The sequence below is a fragment of the Condylura cristata genome, unplaced genomic scaffold (genome assembly GCF_000260355.1).
Source record: "Condylura cristata isolate star-nosed mole 26May11 unplaced genomic scaffold, ConCri1.0 scaffold00008, whole genome shotgun sequence".
In the NCBI taxonomy this organism is placed as follows: Eukaryota; Metazoa; Chordata; class Mammalia; order Eulipotyphla; family Talpidae; genus Condylura; species Condylura cristata.
Genome location: NW_004567109.1, coordinates 55,835,374 through 55,850,373, shown reverse-complemented (window position 1 = coordinate 55,850,373; position 15,000 = coordinate 55,835,374). Strand labels below are relative to the sequence as shown.

Here is a 15,000-nt window from a genome sequence, read left to right as displayed (position 1 = left end):
TCCATGCCGCCCCCCCCTCCCTACCTAGCCCCACCCCCATATCTCCAGAACCCTTCATGTTATAGCCAGTGGCAGGTCTGAAGGCCATTTGTGGCCCGGAAACCAATTTGTCAGGGTAAAGCTCACAGAAAGCTTGCTCTTGCATGTTAGACATCTAAATACCTTAAAGGGACAGCCCACCAGTAGGAAGCAGAAAGGGCCAGTGTTCCCACTAGTGTGATCTGAACACAGACCCTGGGCACTCGCCTCAAATACTTGGCTGAGCAGTCACTCTAGGGCCAGCAAGATTAGGATAATCCAAGGCATTTGTTTGTTAAGACCCTTAGGCGAAAATAGAGGTGCTAAAGAAAAACCCTTTGTAAACTAGTGAGTCTGAGAGCACAATCTCAGATTTGCTAGAGGCCATCTCACCGGCTGAAGGGCTGAGCCTGGCAGCGGTGCCTAAGAAGTCTTAACCTGTGAAGTATCTTTCAATTTACAGGCTTTGGAAACAGGGAGGGAAGCATGCAGAGGCACTGGCAAACATGGTCCCATTGCCCTTTTGAAGGCTCTTAGAAGGAGGAGAGAAACAGGTGGAGGATGTGCTTCAGAGACGGGCCAGGTGTCTGGCCTCGCTGGAAGCAATTGCCTGGGAATCGCTTAGATGGACTTTCTTCTCGATAGTCTCTTGTTGACCTGCCACCACCCCAGTGCCCTCTCTTCTCCACTGAAGCAAAGACCCATTGATTTACTTGATTTAAAAGAGCTGTTGCTAGAAATCGGAGCATCTCCCCTTCCAGTGACAGGACCAAAGGCCGCGCCCCAGCCAGTGGCCCTGGGAGGAAGGCTGCCTCTCTTTAACATGCCCTTGGCAACAACAGGAAGCCAGCACCAGGAAGGCACTGCAGTGCTGGGGGGTGGGGGGGCAGCCCTGGTGAGGGGGAGGGGAGGGCACCATGAGGGTAGGTGAACTGCCTCTGAGTTTGAGGGTTCGAGCACACAGCACACCCCTCTCTTGTGTTACCCCAAAACTCTGGACATCACGGCGCTGGGCTACTTGTCTGAGGAGCACTGCCACCGACACATCCTTGTCTCTAAAGCGACTGCACTTATACATCACGTGGCTGGACAGTGCACTGAATCAGACACTGAAGCCACTGCTCTTGCAAGGCAGGGAGGTGAAACAACTTGGGACTTCTGGAGGGAAAAATAAGTACTGGCTGAGGCACATGGCAAGAAAAGGATGCATCTGGCCTGTGCCTGGGTGGAACAGGGGCCTGCTTCATTTCAGTTCTCTTTGCTTGCTCATGCGACCTCGGACAGAGCCCTAATTGGCCTACAAAGTGAAGGTGCACATGTGCACAGCCATATATCAAAGTCAAGTTACAGCAGGTGAGTGTTCTTTGGAAGCCAGGAAGAGTGATAGGAATATAGTGTGTTTTATCACCAGGCAGTTGAACTGAATGGTCTTTGGGCCTCTGCTCTCACGCGATGAATAACTAAATTAATGGGGTGGCTCAGTCTCAGCATTTTGCATACCTGGAACACAGGGCTGGCACATGGGAGGGGCCGTGTCACACCTCTGAGCCCTGTGCTCAGTCTCCCCCTTTACTGTTTTCAGAGATATCAGCAAGAACCAGATATCGGACATCGCTCCAGATGCCTTCCAGGGGCTGAAGTCACTCACATCACTGTAAGTGGGAAGCCCAATGGCATGGGGAAGGCGGGGTGGTGGGGGGAGGCATCCGTATTTCTCAGGAGGTGTTTATCAAGGCTTTATGTTCCCTCACACACTTGTGGCAACCTGGTAAAAGCAACAAATATTTCTTCAGGGGAAATTGATCTTGGGGAATATTTCTACAACCCAAATGCATTATTTTTATTGATTAAGTGCCCAGCAGCCTTCCCAGTTATTGGCTTCTAATTCACATGCATCTTCTGCTCTAACCACACACCCCCTCCCACCCCACGCCTTGGCAGGGCTCTCGGGGGAGAGGGAGAGAGAAAATCATAGTATGTTTATTATCGACAAGCCCATTTTTGCCCCATTTCTTTGGCCTTGTCAAGGGAGGAGCTAATTTTCTTCCCCTGATTTTAAGACTTTTTCTACAAACCTCCAACCTCCTAGTCATTGTTTTGAGAAAATCTCAGCCCCATCCTATAAGCCCACCTCTTTCTCTGTTTTTGAAACTGGAGGGCAGCCTCTGGGCTCACCAGGAGCTCAGAGACTTAGAGGAACGGGAAAGCATGGACTTTGTCCTGAGTCCATCAGGGACACACATTACATGTGTTGTAATGAACGTCACTTGAGTTCTATGTGTGTTCCTCAGAGGCAGAAAGGGACCGTGGTACCTCCCCTGCCTGCAACACATCCCACAAGTATGTTTGAGTGGTCACATGCTCTGGCCATACACACTGCTCACTGACTACGGAGAGGGGCACATACATGTGGGAGCCTTGACGCTTTCATCCTCGTAACAACCTCGAGTGGATAATCCCTCTTCACCTGTCTTTTCCACTTGAAGAAATTGGCTTGTCTAAGCCCCACACAGATAGGAAGCGTTTATCTGTCTTACCAATCATGGCCCTGGTTGAACCTCTGACCCCTTAAGCAGTATCTAGAACATAGTTATGGCACACACAAGGTCACCTATATGCACACACATACACCCAACTCCTGTAAAGTAATTTACTCTTAACTTTTCCAGAGTCACTGGTTACAGCTGATAGACAAGCTTTGGATCCAGGCAATCTGATTGCCCAAACTCCTGAGATAATGAGAAAAATTTAAGTTATACTTAAGGTATCATTAGTTGATATTATTTATATCACTTGTTTGCAAGAACGAAGATGCTCAGCTCAGTGGCATCCTGCCTGGGCGTTGCTTTTCTATGCAGCCTGTTTGCTGGCTGTGTGTGGGCACAGGTAACCAAATATACGTTTTCCTCCACCTGGTCCATCCCCCTGGGAAAGAAGTGAAGACTGGGAAGTCTCTCCATTCAGCTGTAGCCTGCTGCCTGAAGAGTAAATTAGTTTCATTTGTCGAATAGAACATCTGGCTGGGATATCAAAGGCAGGGTTGTACGTGAGATTAGTGTCTGCTTATTGTGCTGAAGATCACAGAGGAAAAGGGGGAGCAGCTGTCTATCATCAGGTTCCCGTTCCTGCCCCCACCCGCCTGTCCCCATTGTCTGGCGCCCCTCTTTTGGGACCTGGGAGCAGTGTGAGGACAGTGAAATGCTTCTGGTCCCATCAAAAAGGAAATTCAGAGTCTGACTACTAACCATGAAATCGCCATACCACTAGCCGATTCTGAATTAATATTGGGCATTGTTAAAATGAAGAGCCTCTCACCTCATCTATGCACTTATTGGCTCAGTATTCCCTCAGTAGACACCTGCTGTGTACTGATCAGCACTCTAAGCACTAAGAACCAGATAGACAAGACCTTTGGCCTCATGGAGCTTAGCATTGAACACGAACACACCTAACCCAAACCCAGAGATGGCCAAGGTAAAGGCAGGAAAATCGCATTCATTCAACAAATTCTGATTATACTGGACCCTGCTGGGTTTTCAGCTCAGAATCCCAGTCTTTAGCAAGCCATGTAATGTCACCATGCTTGTGGAGCTGACATTCAGAGGGGCTGGAGGATGGGCACAGAAAATTATAAATCAGTGATCAGTTTAATACTCTGGTATTGAGAAAAGTGCTGTGAAGAAATTAAAAATAGGGTTATAGGTGATGAAAACCATCAACATATTCAGAAGAAATTTCCCAAGGAAGAGCTATTTGAGCTCAAACCTGAAAGGTGGCCAGGAAGGTGTTCTGAGGGGAAGGCAGGGTCCTCTCCATCCAGGTGCCCCAAGGGAGAAGCACAGGCCAGTTCAGCCTGCTGGAGGCTCCCATAAGGCGATGTGATGAGTGTGGCCAGCACCCTGCCCTGTCTCGGCCCCACTCTGTCCCTCCAGCTTCTGCTCCACTGGAAGATCTGACAGCAGCCATGACCATCAGATAGTGGCATTACCATATTTGGCACAGTGAGCTCTGGGAAATTAATATGAATTACAACTGTGAGCCTGAGCCATCATGCTGATTTTTATTTAGTCATTAATTTCTTGAAACACACTCACAGGCTGAGCAAGAAGCTCACTCTTCAGTGCTGGTGGCATCTGGAATGGCGGGGGTGGGAGTGGGGTTGGGGGGTTATTACCTCTCCCATTTACCACTTCCTGGTCCTGTTATTTTTGCCTCCTCTAAGATGCACTATGACCTGAACTTGCAGTAGGAATTAGGGCAATTCATTGCCTTTCAGGGCTCAAGAGGAACTCAAAAAGAAAAGCCAAATGGTCCGAAGACCAGTTAGCTCCCTCTCAGAGGTGGCTCGGCCTGAGAGACTAGTCTGTGCCCTGGAGGAGACAGAAAGAGGCCAGCAGCATCTTCAGTGCTTAGGCTGAGGGCCAGCCCCACCCCAGGGGCAAGGGCCAGCCCCACCCCAGGGCAGAGGCCAGCCCCATGGCTCCTTCCCCAGGGCTGTAAGACACCAGAGCCTGACCCATGAATGGGAGATGAGAGAGCCCACTGGGGACATGAAAGAGAAAAAGGATGAAAGAACCAGGAGTTCCTGGAGCTCAAAGCACAGGAAGAAGGACCTGGGCTCTCAAAGCTGCCACCACGCCCAGATAATAGTTCCCCACGCCCAGCTTTTCCTGAGAGCTAGTCCTTGACTCTGGGCATCTGGATTGGGCCCCAGATACCCAAAAGCCCTGTCTAGATGGATGATTGAAGGACTCAGCTCAGGAATTCCTAGGGTGCAAAGGGATATAAAAAGGAAACGTTCTATAGGCAGGACTCAGCCTGATCAATACCCATTGAAGACAAGAAGACTCGGCCCGGCCAGCTCTCCACACATCTTATTTATTGCCGGAGTGTGAGTCATCTTAGCAGCTCAGGGAGACACCACAAAGGGACTGCTTCTTCCTATTGTGGATTATTTATTGAGCTGGGCCGCCGGGAGGGAAAAAATGGAGCCCATTTCTCTTGGCCTGCCGGCCAGCCTCTCCCTCCAACCCCTGATACCACTGGCCTGCTGTCTCAATGGTGAGAAGGGAGAAGGCAGGCAAGGAGGAGACCTTCAGAGAGTCTCCGCTTCCTGGAGCTGGCCAAAGAGTGGCCTGGCACATGAGCGGGTAACATCCATGCTGACGGCACTCTTTACTTTTTCAGGGTGCTCTATGGGAACAAGATCACTGAGATCGCCAAGGGACTGTTCGACGGGCTGGTGTCTCTACAGCTTCTGTGAGTGGCTGCTGTTTGTGTCTCTGGGGCTGCTTGCAGGTGCTCCCCTGCAAACTCGGAGCTGCGCTTTGTTGGGTCTTCCTTCATCTTCATATATGCCAAGGGGAAAACATTCGGAACTGTCTACCCCCGCTTCCATCAACCTCTTTTTGGGAGAGGGAGAACCAGGGAGTTGGCAGAGAGAGGCCAAGGTCGATGTGAATAGTGTACTAACTGATAACAACCCAGGTGCCTGGCCAGTCACTAGCCACAGTTTTGGAGGCTAGAAATTCTGTAAGCATGAACCTGACAAAAGAAAGCGCCTTGCAGGGGCTGTGCTAGGCATGGAGCTGAAATATGCACACAATCTACTCCAGTACTATAGCTGAAACAGAGCTCCTCATAGACAGGGGACCTTGAAGAATGGTAGGGTGGGGAAATGAAATAATTAGAGAAGAGCATAATCAGTCACTGATACGACAACCTAGGTAAGATGTGGCTGAGGGGGGAAGTGTTTATTTAATTGAAAGGAAAATTTGTTGCCTCGAATTTAAGGCTCTAGGATTATTTATTTGCATTTATTTCATTCTGGTCATTTGCACTTAAATGTTTGAAGAAGATAATTGAACTCTGACGTAGAGAGGCAAGGAAAGGAATTTAGTTCATTCTGTATTTTGAGATTTTACGATGGAGAATTATTTCTGCCAGTTCAGTGGTCTTCGCAGCTACATGCATGCACTGTGGTTTGGGGGTGGAGGGGTGCACGTGCTTGCTCCCATCTGCTTGGTGACCATCACGACTCCTGTTGGTGTCAGAAACTGATCTTCAGTACCCTGTGAGCAATGGAGAACACCAAATCTCAGGGAGGTACATAATTTTCCCTCAGTCACACAGCAAAATCGGTGTGATAACTGATGTGGAGCTTACATGGTCCTGTGGCTTTAGAAGACCCACCGAGGTATGAATCTGAGGACAGGCGGGTTTGTGTGTGTCTTTGTAAACACACCTGCAGTGACAGGCAGTGAGGATGGGGCTTGGAGCCTCCCTGCTGCCCTTGTGCAGTTAAGCAAAACTGCAGTGAGTTTGCAGACCAGGCAGTCAAGCCTGGTCTCCGAATGGGTGAGAGGATGAGAAGGAAAGGTTGACAACAGATTGCACAGGGTGACACCCAAGGGTGTATCAAGAAAGAGGAGGTGAGGCTTTTCCTCCAGCCATTCACTTCTCACATCTTTACGCCCTGCCTTGCACATCTCCCATAGCACTCATCCCTGGGCAGATGCTCCTTGGGCTGTGCAGTGAAATGAGTCACACAGTGCCACGTTGCCCAGCTAGTTTACAGCAGCGCACCCACTTAGTAATAGGTAGGCTTGTTTTGATGAAACTGAAAGGGGGAGAAAGAAAATCCTGTGTCTTTTTCTCTGCATCTCCTTCCCACTTGTCTCGATGTCTGTCTCTGTGTGGGTATATTTGTGTTCAAAGGCCCCAGCCCTCAATGGCCCTCTAAGGCTATTTGTTAGCATGGCATGCCAGGGCTCTGCAGGGAGCTGGGTGTTTCACAGATGGTGTCCTTTGCTTGTAGCAAAGAAGCTATAAGTTATAACTGCAGCCATAAGGCTAGTTAACTGTAGCTATTAATCCCTTGAAAGAAGGGTAACAATGGGATCAGCCTTGAGGTAGTTTGGAGGGTGTTATGTCCCCCAGGGCAGAGTGAATATCCTCTTACAATCTGCTCACAAGCATGCAGGAGAAACAGGGCGAGGTGCCGAGCAAGGTATGGGACTTGTAGCAGTGAGTTAGTAGTGCAAGCTTTTTTTTTTTTTAAGATTTATTTATTTCTGCATACAGAACTGGGGTACAGGCCAGAGATGCGGAGGGTGAGAGGATTCACCAGAGACAGAGTGGGGAGCAGAACAGGCAGATCAACGAAGTACACTGCTGAGGGGAGCGGTGAGCGGGTCAGGAGAGGTCTGCCACGCCATGTGGATCTCCTCCGGGGCATGCGGGGATTTAACTCAGGCGGAAGTGGCTTCAGCTTCTTAGTGCTGTGCTTCAACCCGCTGTGCCACCAGGGAGGGCCAATAGTGCAAGCTTTTTAAGACGGAAATGTACCCCTGCTCCAAGCTGACGGTGGCCTTGCCGTGAGCTTCTGCTAGGGAACTTTGCTTAGAGCAGGAAAGCAACTCAGTTTATCATCACTGTTTTGAGAGGAGGGAATTAAATAGCTGAGTTAAGACAAAGCACCCAACCCCCCCTTCTCTGGAAACCCGTTGCCACTAAGGCGAGCTCACTTACCAAAAAGAACCAGCAACAGGAGCTGTCATTGGATTTTGACCTGCTGTTGAGCAGTTGGGAAGCAGGTCCTGATTAGATCTAATTTAGCGTGTGGCCGCTGTAGATTGGATTTCTCCTTGTTAGACTGGAGACACTCTGATAAGAAGACTCTGATTAGAATACCCTTGCAGTCTGAGTGATTTCCTCTACTTTGCCGCAAAGGCTTTTTGTAAGAGGTTGTTTTTTCTGCTCTCTCTCCCGTCTCTCAGACAGTTGGTGCATCAGAGCCAAGCCACCCGCCACAGGAAGGGGTCTTAGGTAGTTCCTTTCAGCCACCTGTCATGGGGCTACTGGCAATAGCGTGGGCACCTGTGCTTGGTTGTCTTCCTGTGACCAGGAACTTTCCAGCCCTCTCAGCCAACTTGCCCAGCCAGTATGGACCCTGTACTCCAGGGTGATTTTCTGAACTTACTCATTTGGGCAGACACCCAACATTAGGAGTAAAAAAAGTTAGGCTTCAGCATTTCCCTGCAAAAAGGTAGCGAGGACAAGCATCACTGGGCCTAGAAATCATCCCCTGAAGCCCAGTCCCATGTCCTCTGGGGGTCACATTGGAAGGGTACCTCCCTGAGTTTTAGTTCCAAAATGTCTAAACTGAAAGGAACCTCAGGGCTCCAAGCACAGCCCCTGGCCCCCACCCCCAGACCCCCTGCCTGCATTCTCTGACAGAGCTCATGGCCTCATTTGCTGATGTTTTCTGAGATAAATCATCACTGCATAGTTAGGTTAGGAAGCTCTTTCTTCTACTAAACCTCAGTAACGGCTTCTGGGAAACTCAGAAAAGGCTATTATCATAGACTTCAAATGTTTGAAAATAGCTAGTATATCTCCCTGTGGCTAATCCTGAACAGGTTCAGTCCCTGCAGGCATTCATTATATAAATGCACATGCATTGCTTATTATGAACAACTCTTCTTATCTTTGGGGGGTTGCAAGTTCATCTGTCAGCTCCCTCCTTAAAACAGGATTCAGGAAAGCAAGTCAAGTGCCCATTTAGACAAGAGGAAGTGTGTGTGGAGACTCCCTCCTAAGTCACCAAGAACTGAAATAACCCCCATGGAGGTATGTCAGAATCCAAGGTCACAGTGGGTCTTGATTCCCACTTTCAGGATGGACGCAGCTAGATTACCAAAGTGACCTGTCTTTTTCTCCTAGGTTCCATCCATCCCCCCCAGAAAATTAGGGTAAATGCTCCTACTTCTCTCCATTCCCCTGCCCACCCAGACCCCTGGGCTCCTGGGTATCTATCAGATGGCAATCCTGTGCACTCCCAGAGCCTTGCCTGTAGCTCAGAAGTCAGCACTTCACAAAGCAAGAAAAGCCGCCAGTGTATTTCTAGAACCAACACTTTCCACCTCTGATGAGCAGCTGCAAGCTGTGCTGTTACAGGTCCCCCAAGGAATAAAGAACATTCATGTAGCTCTCATTGATTGCAGGCAGCATTGAGTGGAGTAGGCCGTCATTGGAGGTGGAAGCTTTCATGTAAATGCTGGCCACGGTCGATGTTAAGCCTGCTCCAGGAGGTCTAAAACCAAACCAGACTGTCTTGGGACTGGAATAAGTTAAGACAACCCAGGCACCTGTTGTTCGATTTTCTTGGAAGGCAGACAAGACCATTTGAGGATCGTAGAGATTGCCAAGCAACATGCCAATTCCAAGAGGCAAAACTTCCCTCCCTGTAGCTTACTTTCCCTAATCAGCTGTTTCACAAGGATCGCTACCGCTGCTAATAAAGCAGTTACCATTGATGGAAGACTTAGCATGCTCCAGACTGGTAATGAGCCATTCAATCTAACCTCATCTCAGCAATGCTAAGAGGAAGATAGTACTGAAAGGTCTGTTTTAAAGATGGGGAAGCTGAGGCACTGAGCATTTATGTATCACTCAGCATGTAAGTGAGGAGGTGCTGGGCCCCCAGCAGTCAGATTCTGGTGTCAGGTGTTAGCCACGATACCCTCCTGCCACGAACTTCTGCTTCAGACCCACTCACGGCCAGTCCCTCAGAGCCAGGGTCCTGACCCAGAGCAAGCACCTTCCTCGCTGGTTCCAGTCCTCTTGTTACCCCTCAGAAAAGCCCTAGGCTCCTGGTACCTCTTCTGATTCTCTGTCATCACCCCACTAGGACTGTAATTCTCTGACAGCCTCTTGCTTTAAAAGATTGTATTGAGGTGAGATCATGAGAATTCTCCCTAGCAACAGAATCAAACTGACTTTATCATGATGTCTTTTTTAATAAAATTTTATCGATCTACCATTGATTACAAAATTGTGAGTTTCAACAGTGCCTCTTCACCTTTAGTGTGTGAGTCTCACCTCACCCGCCACTGATGTTCCAGTGCCCTTCCCGATAACCCGTGGACATTCTCTACTCCTACCTATCCCTCCCGCCCTCTCCCTCTCTGGTAACTACTGTAGTTTTCATAGAGTCTAAGTTATTTTTTGTCGTGACTTGTTAGTTTGGTTACCTATATTCCACATATGAGAAGCCATTCCATAATTGTCTTCCACTTTCTGACTCATTTCACTTCCCATAATCCCCTCGAATCCATCCATGTTGTTGAAAAAGACAACAGCTCATCTGTTTTAATAGCTTAGTAGTATTCCACTGAGGGTATAAACCACAATTTTTTTATTGAGTTATCTGTCAATGGTCGTTTAAGTTGATTCCATGACTTGGCCCTTATAAACGATCTGCTGTGACAATAGGACTGCATGCATCTTTTGAATCAGTGTTTTCATATTCTTTGGTTAAATACTTAGGAGAGGGATTGCTGGATCATATGGTATTTCCATTTCCAGATTTGTAAGGACTCTCATACCATGTTCCATAGAGACTGCATGAGTTTACATTCCCACCTGTAATGCCATCTGGAGGGAGAAGTTTCTCCCTCTCTCCTGTACCTGAAACTTCCTTAGGGAGTTCTTGGGGCAATTTAAATTCTAGAATCACTTCATGCTTGTTCATTGAATAATTGTGCAGCTCTCTGAAGGACTACTTGATAAACAGGTAGCAATCAGACAGGTGAAGGGCCACCCTAATAACTACTGGGAAGGGGTAGACCAGGTCCAACCTCTTGATCCCCTTATCTCAATAATGGCTCCCAGTCTGAGCTCCCAGAATATCAGTTTCCCCATAACTGCTTAAGGAAAGCCCAATCGCTGCCTCTGTCTAGGGCTTGCCTTTGTCTGTGGAACTGAAGGAAAAGTCCTGATTTTCAGACACCCAACTGATAGCCTTGCTGCATTTGCATTTGAATCACCATGACAACCACAGCCCTGACCAGGGGTGCAGTCCTTGCTAGGAGAGAAGGGAGGGGTCATTTCTGCCCCCAGTGGGGACTTAGGGGGCTCTTTCTGTTTGTTTGGCCAGTGTGGCCCAGGCCCCCCATTCACAAGCACAGAGAAGATTCCAGACAGGGTCACAGAACCTTGACCTTCTGGCCCCAGGCATCACCAGCGTCCTCCCAATGTCCAGTCTCAGGTCTGCAAAGGTCAAAATAAATCTCCTGCCTGTCACAGGGTAAAGAAGAGAATATAATGCTTTTTCTCAGGGAAAAGAATGGTCTCTATGACAATTAATGGGTAAAGAAATTCAGGATGGCAGAGGGTTAATTATAGAGAAATTTTTTTAAAGGAAGATACATTAATGAGGGAGGTTTGATTATATCCTGCAGCTTAATCAGGGGTCCAGAAAAGCTCCCCTAATTGGTGTCCTCACTAATAGTTTATGCCACTATATAATGGTGGCAAATATTTCCAGGGACACAGAGAGTACTTTTTTTTTTTAAATAACAAAAGTCTTTATAACTCTTTCTTTAATAATTATTCTACTATTGGAGAAGCCTGAGAAAAGGCCACGCCTAGCTACTATTGGTGCTGTCTTTTCTTCCACTGTGTCTTCTGAAGCAGAAACTGACCCTAGAGCCTGGCTTTCAGAGAGGAAGTTACCAAGTTATTTTAATGCAATTTATCATTCCCCCTGATTCCAGATGTTTGTATTTTCTGAGGGTCATAGCAAAAGCCTGTGAGTCCTGGGGGACACGAGGGAGGAGATGTGGGTGAGGGCAGGACCTCCCTAGTCTTCTGCCCCACTCCCCACTTTGGGAGACAGTTGATGCCTCATTGCTTTCTCATGGGTCCATATTCCCTGGTCCTGACCTGACACACTGAAACTGCAAGTTGCTACAAGTAATGAGGGTACCCAGGATCTTGCTGGACAGACCTGTTCCCTTGACAGAAGGACTCTAGTCACAAGAGCCCTTACTTGTGGGGCTTAGCCCAGACTTGGGAGCTTCATTTCTCCCCTCAAGCTTCAGTTTGGTAGCTCTCCGTGGCTGTTTCCTGCCTTACTCTTCCTACGGCAGTAGCTTCTGGGACAGATTCTCTCTCAGAAGCATCATTATGCTGGTTGGTCAATGGCTGAGTGCTAATACTTGTTGACGCGGAACATATGTGGAAGCCAAGAGTGATTGGAGCAGGGTGGGGGCAAAGGGCCTCCCAGAACTAACACTTGGAAACAACTTTAGAAGGTAACGTGCCTGTACTCCCTCTCGGGGTTGTACCGTCCTCCTGCATTCCCTCTGAAGAGAGCCCACCTCTTTTTGCTATATTTTCTCGCAGAATCATCACTAACTCAGCTGGAGTGGCTGCCGAGCATCCTTCACCTCCTCCCCTAAACACTGGCTAATTCCTGCATCCCTTAGCAAGAGCAGGACTGGCACCAGGGTGGCATGATGGGGAGTGAAGTCTTTAGACTCAGATAGAACCAAAGTTCCATCTACCACTTAGTTGTACAGCATTGGCCAAAGATGCCTAAGCTTTCTGAGTCCTAGAGGTGTCATCTGTCAGATGGAGGGAACAGTTGCTTTCCTTGTAGGGCTTTGGGGGAGATCCAATGAGTTAATGTTTGCAAGGTATTTGGGAAATACCTATGTAATGCTTACTGCCTGTTGAGTATTACCTAGCAAATTACCTGTCAGGTATGACCTAGCTTATTGCCTGACAGGTATGACCTAGATTGCTACCTGCAGTTCCTGACCTAGCATGCTATCTGTTAGGTAGGCCCAGCTTCTTATCTGTTCAGTTCTGAGGCTGCTGCTGTATATCTGGCCCAGTCATCTCAACCTCTCCCTCTCTCTCTATTTATATGACCTCTGAAGTTCCTTTGGGAGATAGCTCTTGGGAGCACATGGCCTCAAACGATGATTGGATCTGCTTCTGGGGAAATCATCATGAACACTATATATTCCTAGCCCCTAACCCACTGGATCCAACCACGGGTCAAACTAAGACCTATCTGGGGCATCCAAGTTGCATGCTGGCAGAAATCTCCACACTGAGCTGTGGTCTCTATGTCACCATCCTCCTTTCACTCAGCAGGTGAGGTAGCCAGAGTGCCCACCTTCCCCATGATGTGCTCTCTCTGCTCCATCACTGTCTCCTGGTCGGCCCAGCGTAAAGTGAGAATTCAGGGTGAGAGGAATATATTACACAGCCTTCCAGATCCCAGATGGGCATTTAGTCAATGGCCCCGGAAAGCTGCAGTCCTTTGCAGAGGGCTAAGCCGCTTGGCAAAAACCCTGCCGTTTCATGCCAGCGGCAGTTGGGTGAACATCCTTAAAAGTGTTCTAGCTGGTGCCAGTTCCTTCCTAAGTATCAGCAGCACTCCTGGTGCCTTTATGTGAACTAACCACACCTCTGGCTACCTGAAGTGCACCCAGGCATATTCCAGAGCTGGCACAAATAGTCACTCCCCAGAGACAGAGGACATTGTCCATTAGGCTGGGAAAAGAGGATGCGGATTTTATGGAATGGATGAAAGATGAGCTTTGGAGTCAGCCAGCTTGGTGCTTCACTTACTGCTGGGTGACCTTGGTCAAGTCTATTACCTCTCTGACCCTCAGTACCCGCATCAACAGAATGAGGGCAAGCTTAGTGCTGGTATACAGGTGGAAGCAAAAATGACCAATGAAAGACCTGAGCAGAAGTCTCCACACTAAGCTGTGGTCTCTGGAGGTGATGCTGCATTATCATCTCCTTTCACTCAGCAGGTAAACCACTGCAGACAAGCCAGGACTCCACAAGCGACCTTGACGCAGAAGGGAGGAGCAGTCCTCCAGGGGAAGGGAGGAAGTCTGTGTTGCACACTTCTTACAGAACTGCTGAACCCCTCTTTAGTAATTGCTTACTCTCTGTTTGCTCCATCAGAGTGTTTTCTGTTTTAACTGCCTTCCAGTTCTTATCCACGTACCAGAAAGACCAGAGATCCTTTCATGGAAGGCAGACTAAGCTGCGTAGATGCCACTCTTCCTCCCAAAGAGAGTGGGCAAAAGATTTGACTGTTAGATCTCCCTGGTACTGGGGATCAGTGAGGCTGTCCTAGGCCTCTAAATCTGTATAAGCAGCTTAATTTTATCTCTCCCTGCACCTCCATGTCTGGCCTCGGGGAGCCAAGCTCCCAGGAGGGCGTGAGTGAGCCCTTTGTTTTCTTCTTGCTCCTCCTTTCTGAGCCCTGCACTCGTGCTGGCTTTGCCTGGTCATCCTGCCAGTCTGGGTTGTTTTGATGCCTTATATCTTAGTGATAACATTCCACACACACGCAGCTAGGGGCGAGAGCAAACAAGAAAGCATCTAGCTCAGAAAAAGAAGCTTTGATAGGGCTGATGAGTGAGGAGCATTCCAAAGTAGCATTCCGTTTGGGTAACTCTTTCAAGGTAGGCCCAAGTAGCCACCTCTTCCCAGAACCTTCCTTCTTGTCTAGCATCTAACTTTCCCCAGAATCAAGAATTTAAATTAGACTCCTTGATCTGCACTGAGCTCGCAGATCTAACTGGTTACTCGGGCAAAGTAGGTAGAGTGAAAGGATGAAGGGCAAAAAAATGGGGAGTAGTGAGGAGTGTGGCAAAATAGGGAAATATGCCCCATCTAAGGGGGACAGCCATTCATGACTCCTGAGCTTCTGAAACTTTTTCCCTAGAAAAAAACAAAACTATGGGTGTGGGCTATGTTTGTATGTGAAATTTCTAAATATTTAAAACTCTGGAAGGTTAAATGAACGTATTTGCATGCCACATGTTGCAAAACATGGCCTGGAAGCATCTATCCTGGGTCCATTAGATTTGATCTGGTCTCTTTACTGAATAATTGAATGTTTCCAAGTGAATGATACCCTCAGAAGCTCTGAAAGGTTTGAAACAAATCATTTATCACATACTTTTTTTTTTTCTTTTTAAACAAGCCAGAATCTGGTTTTCTTTTCTTTTTTAAAAAGGGTGTGTGTCCCGCTGCTCCCCTCAGCAGTGTACTTCGTCGATCTGCCTGTTGTGTTCCCCTCTCTGTCTCTGGTGAAGCCTCTCACCACTCCTGAGCCTCTGGCCTGTACCCCAGTTCTGTATGCACAAATAAATAAATCTT

General features: G+C 48.2%; 1 protein-coding gene across 2 annotated transcripts in view; it reads left to right on the top strand.

The window, feature by feature from the left end:
* SLIT3 (slit homolog 3 (Drosophila)) overlaps positions 1 to 15,000 on the top strand; it is a 580,975-nt gene that overhangs the window by 475,414 nt on the left and 90,561 nt on the right. For both annotated transcript variants that reach the window (XM_004679197.2, XM_004679196.2), the window contains exons 11-12: positions 1,601 to 1,672; positions 5,206 to 5,277. In XM_004679197.2, the coding sequence (XP_004679254.1) occupies positions 1,601 to 1,672; positions 5,206 to 5,277 (144 nt within the window). The remainder of the gene's footprint in view (positions 1 to 1,600; positions 1,673 to 5,205; positions 5,278 to 15,000) is intronic.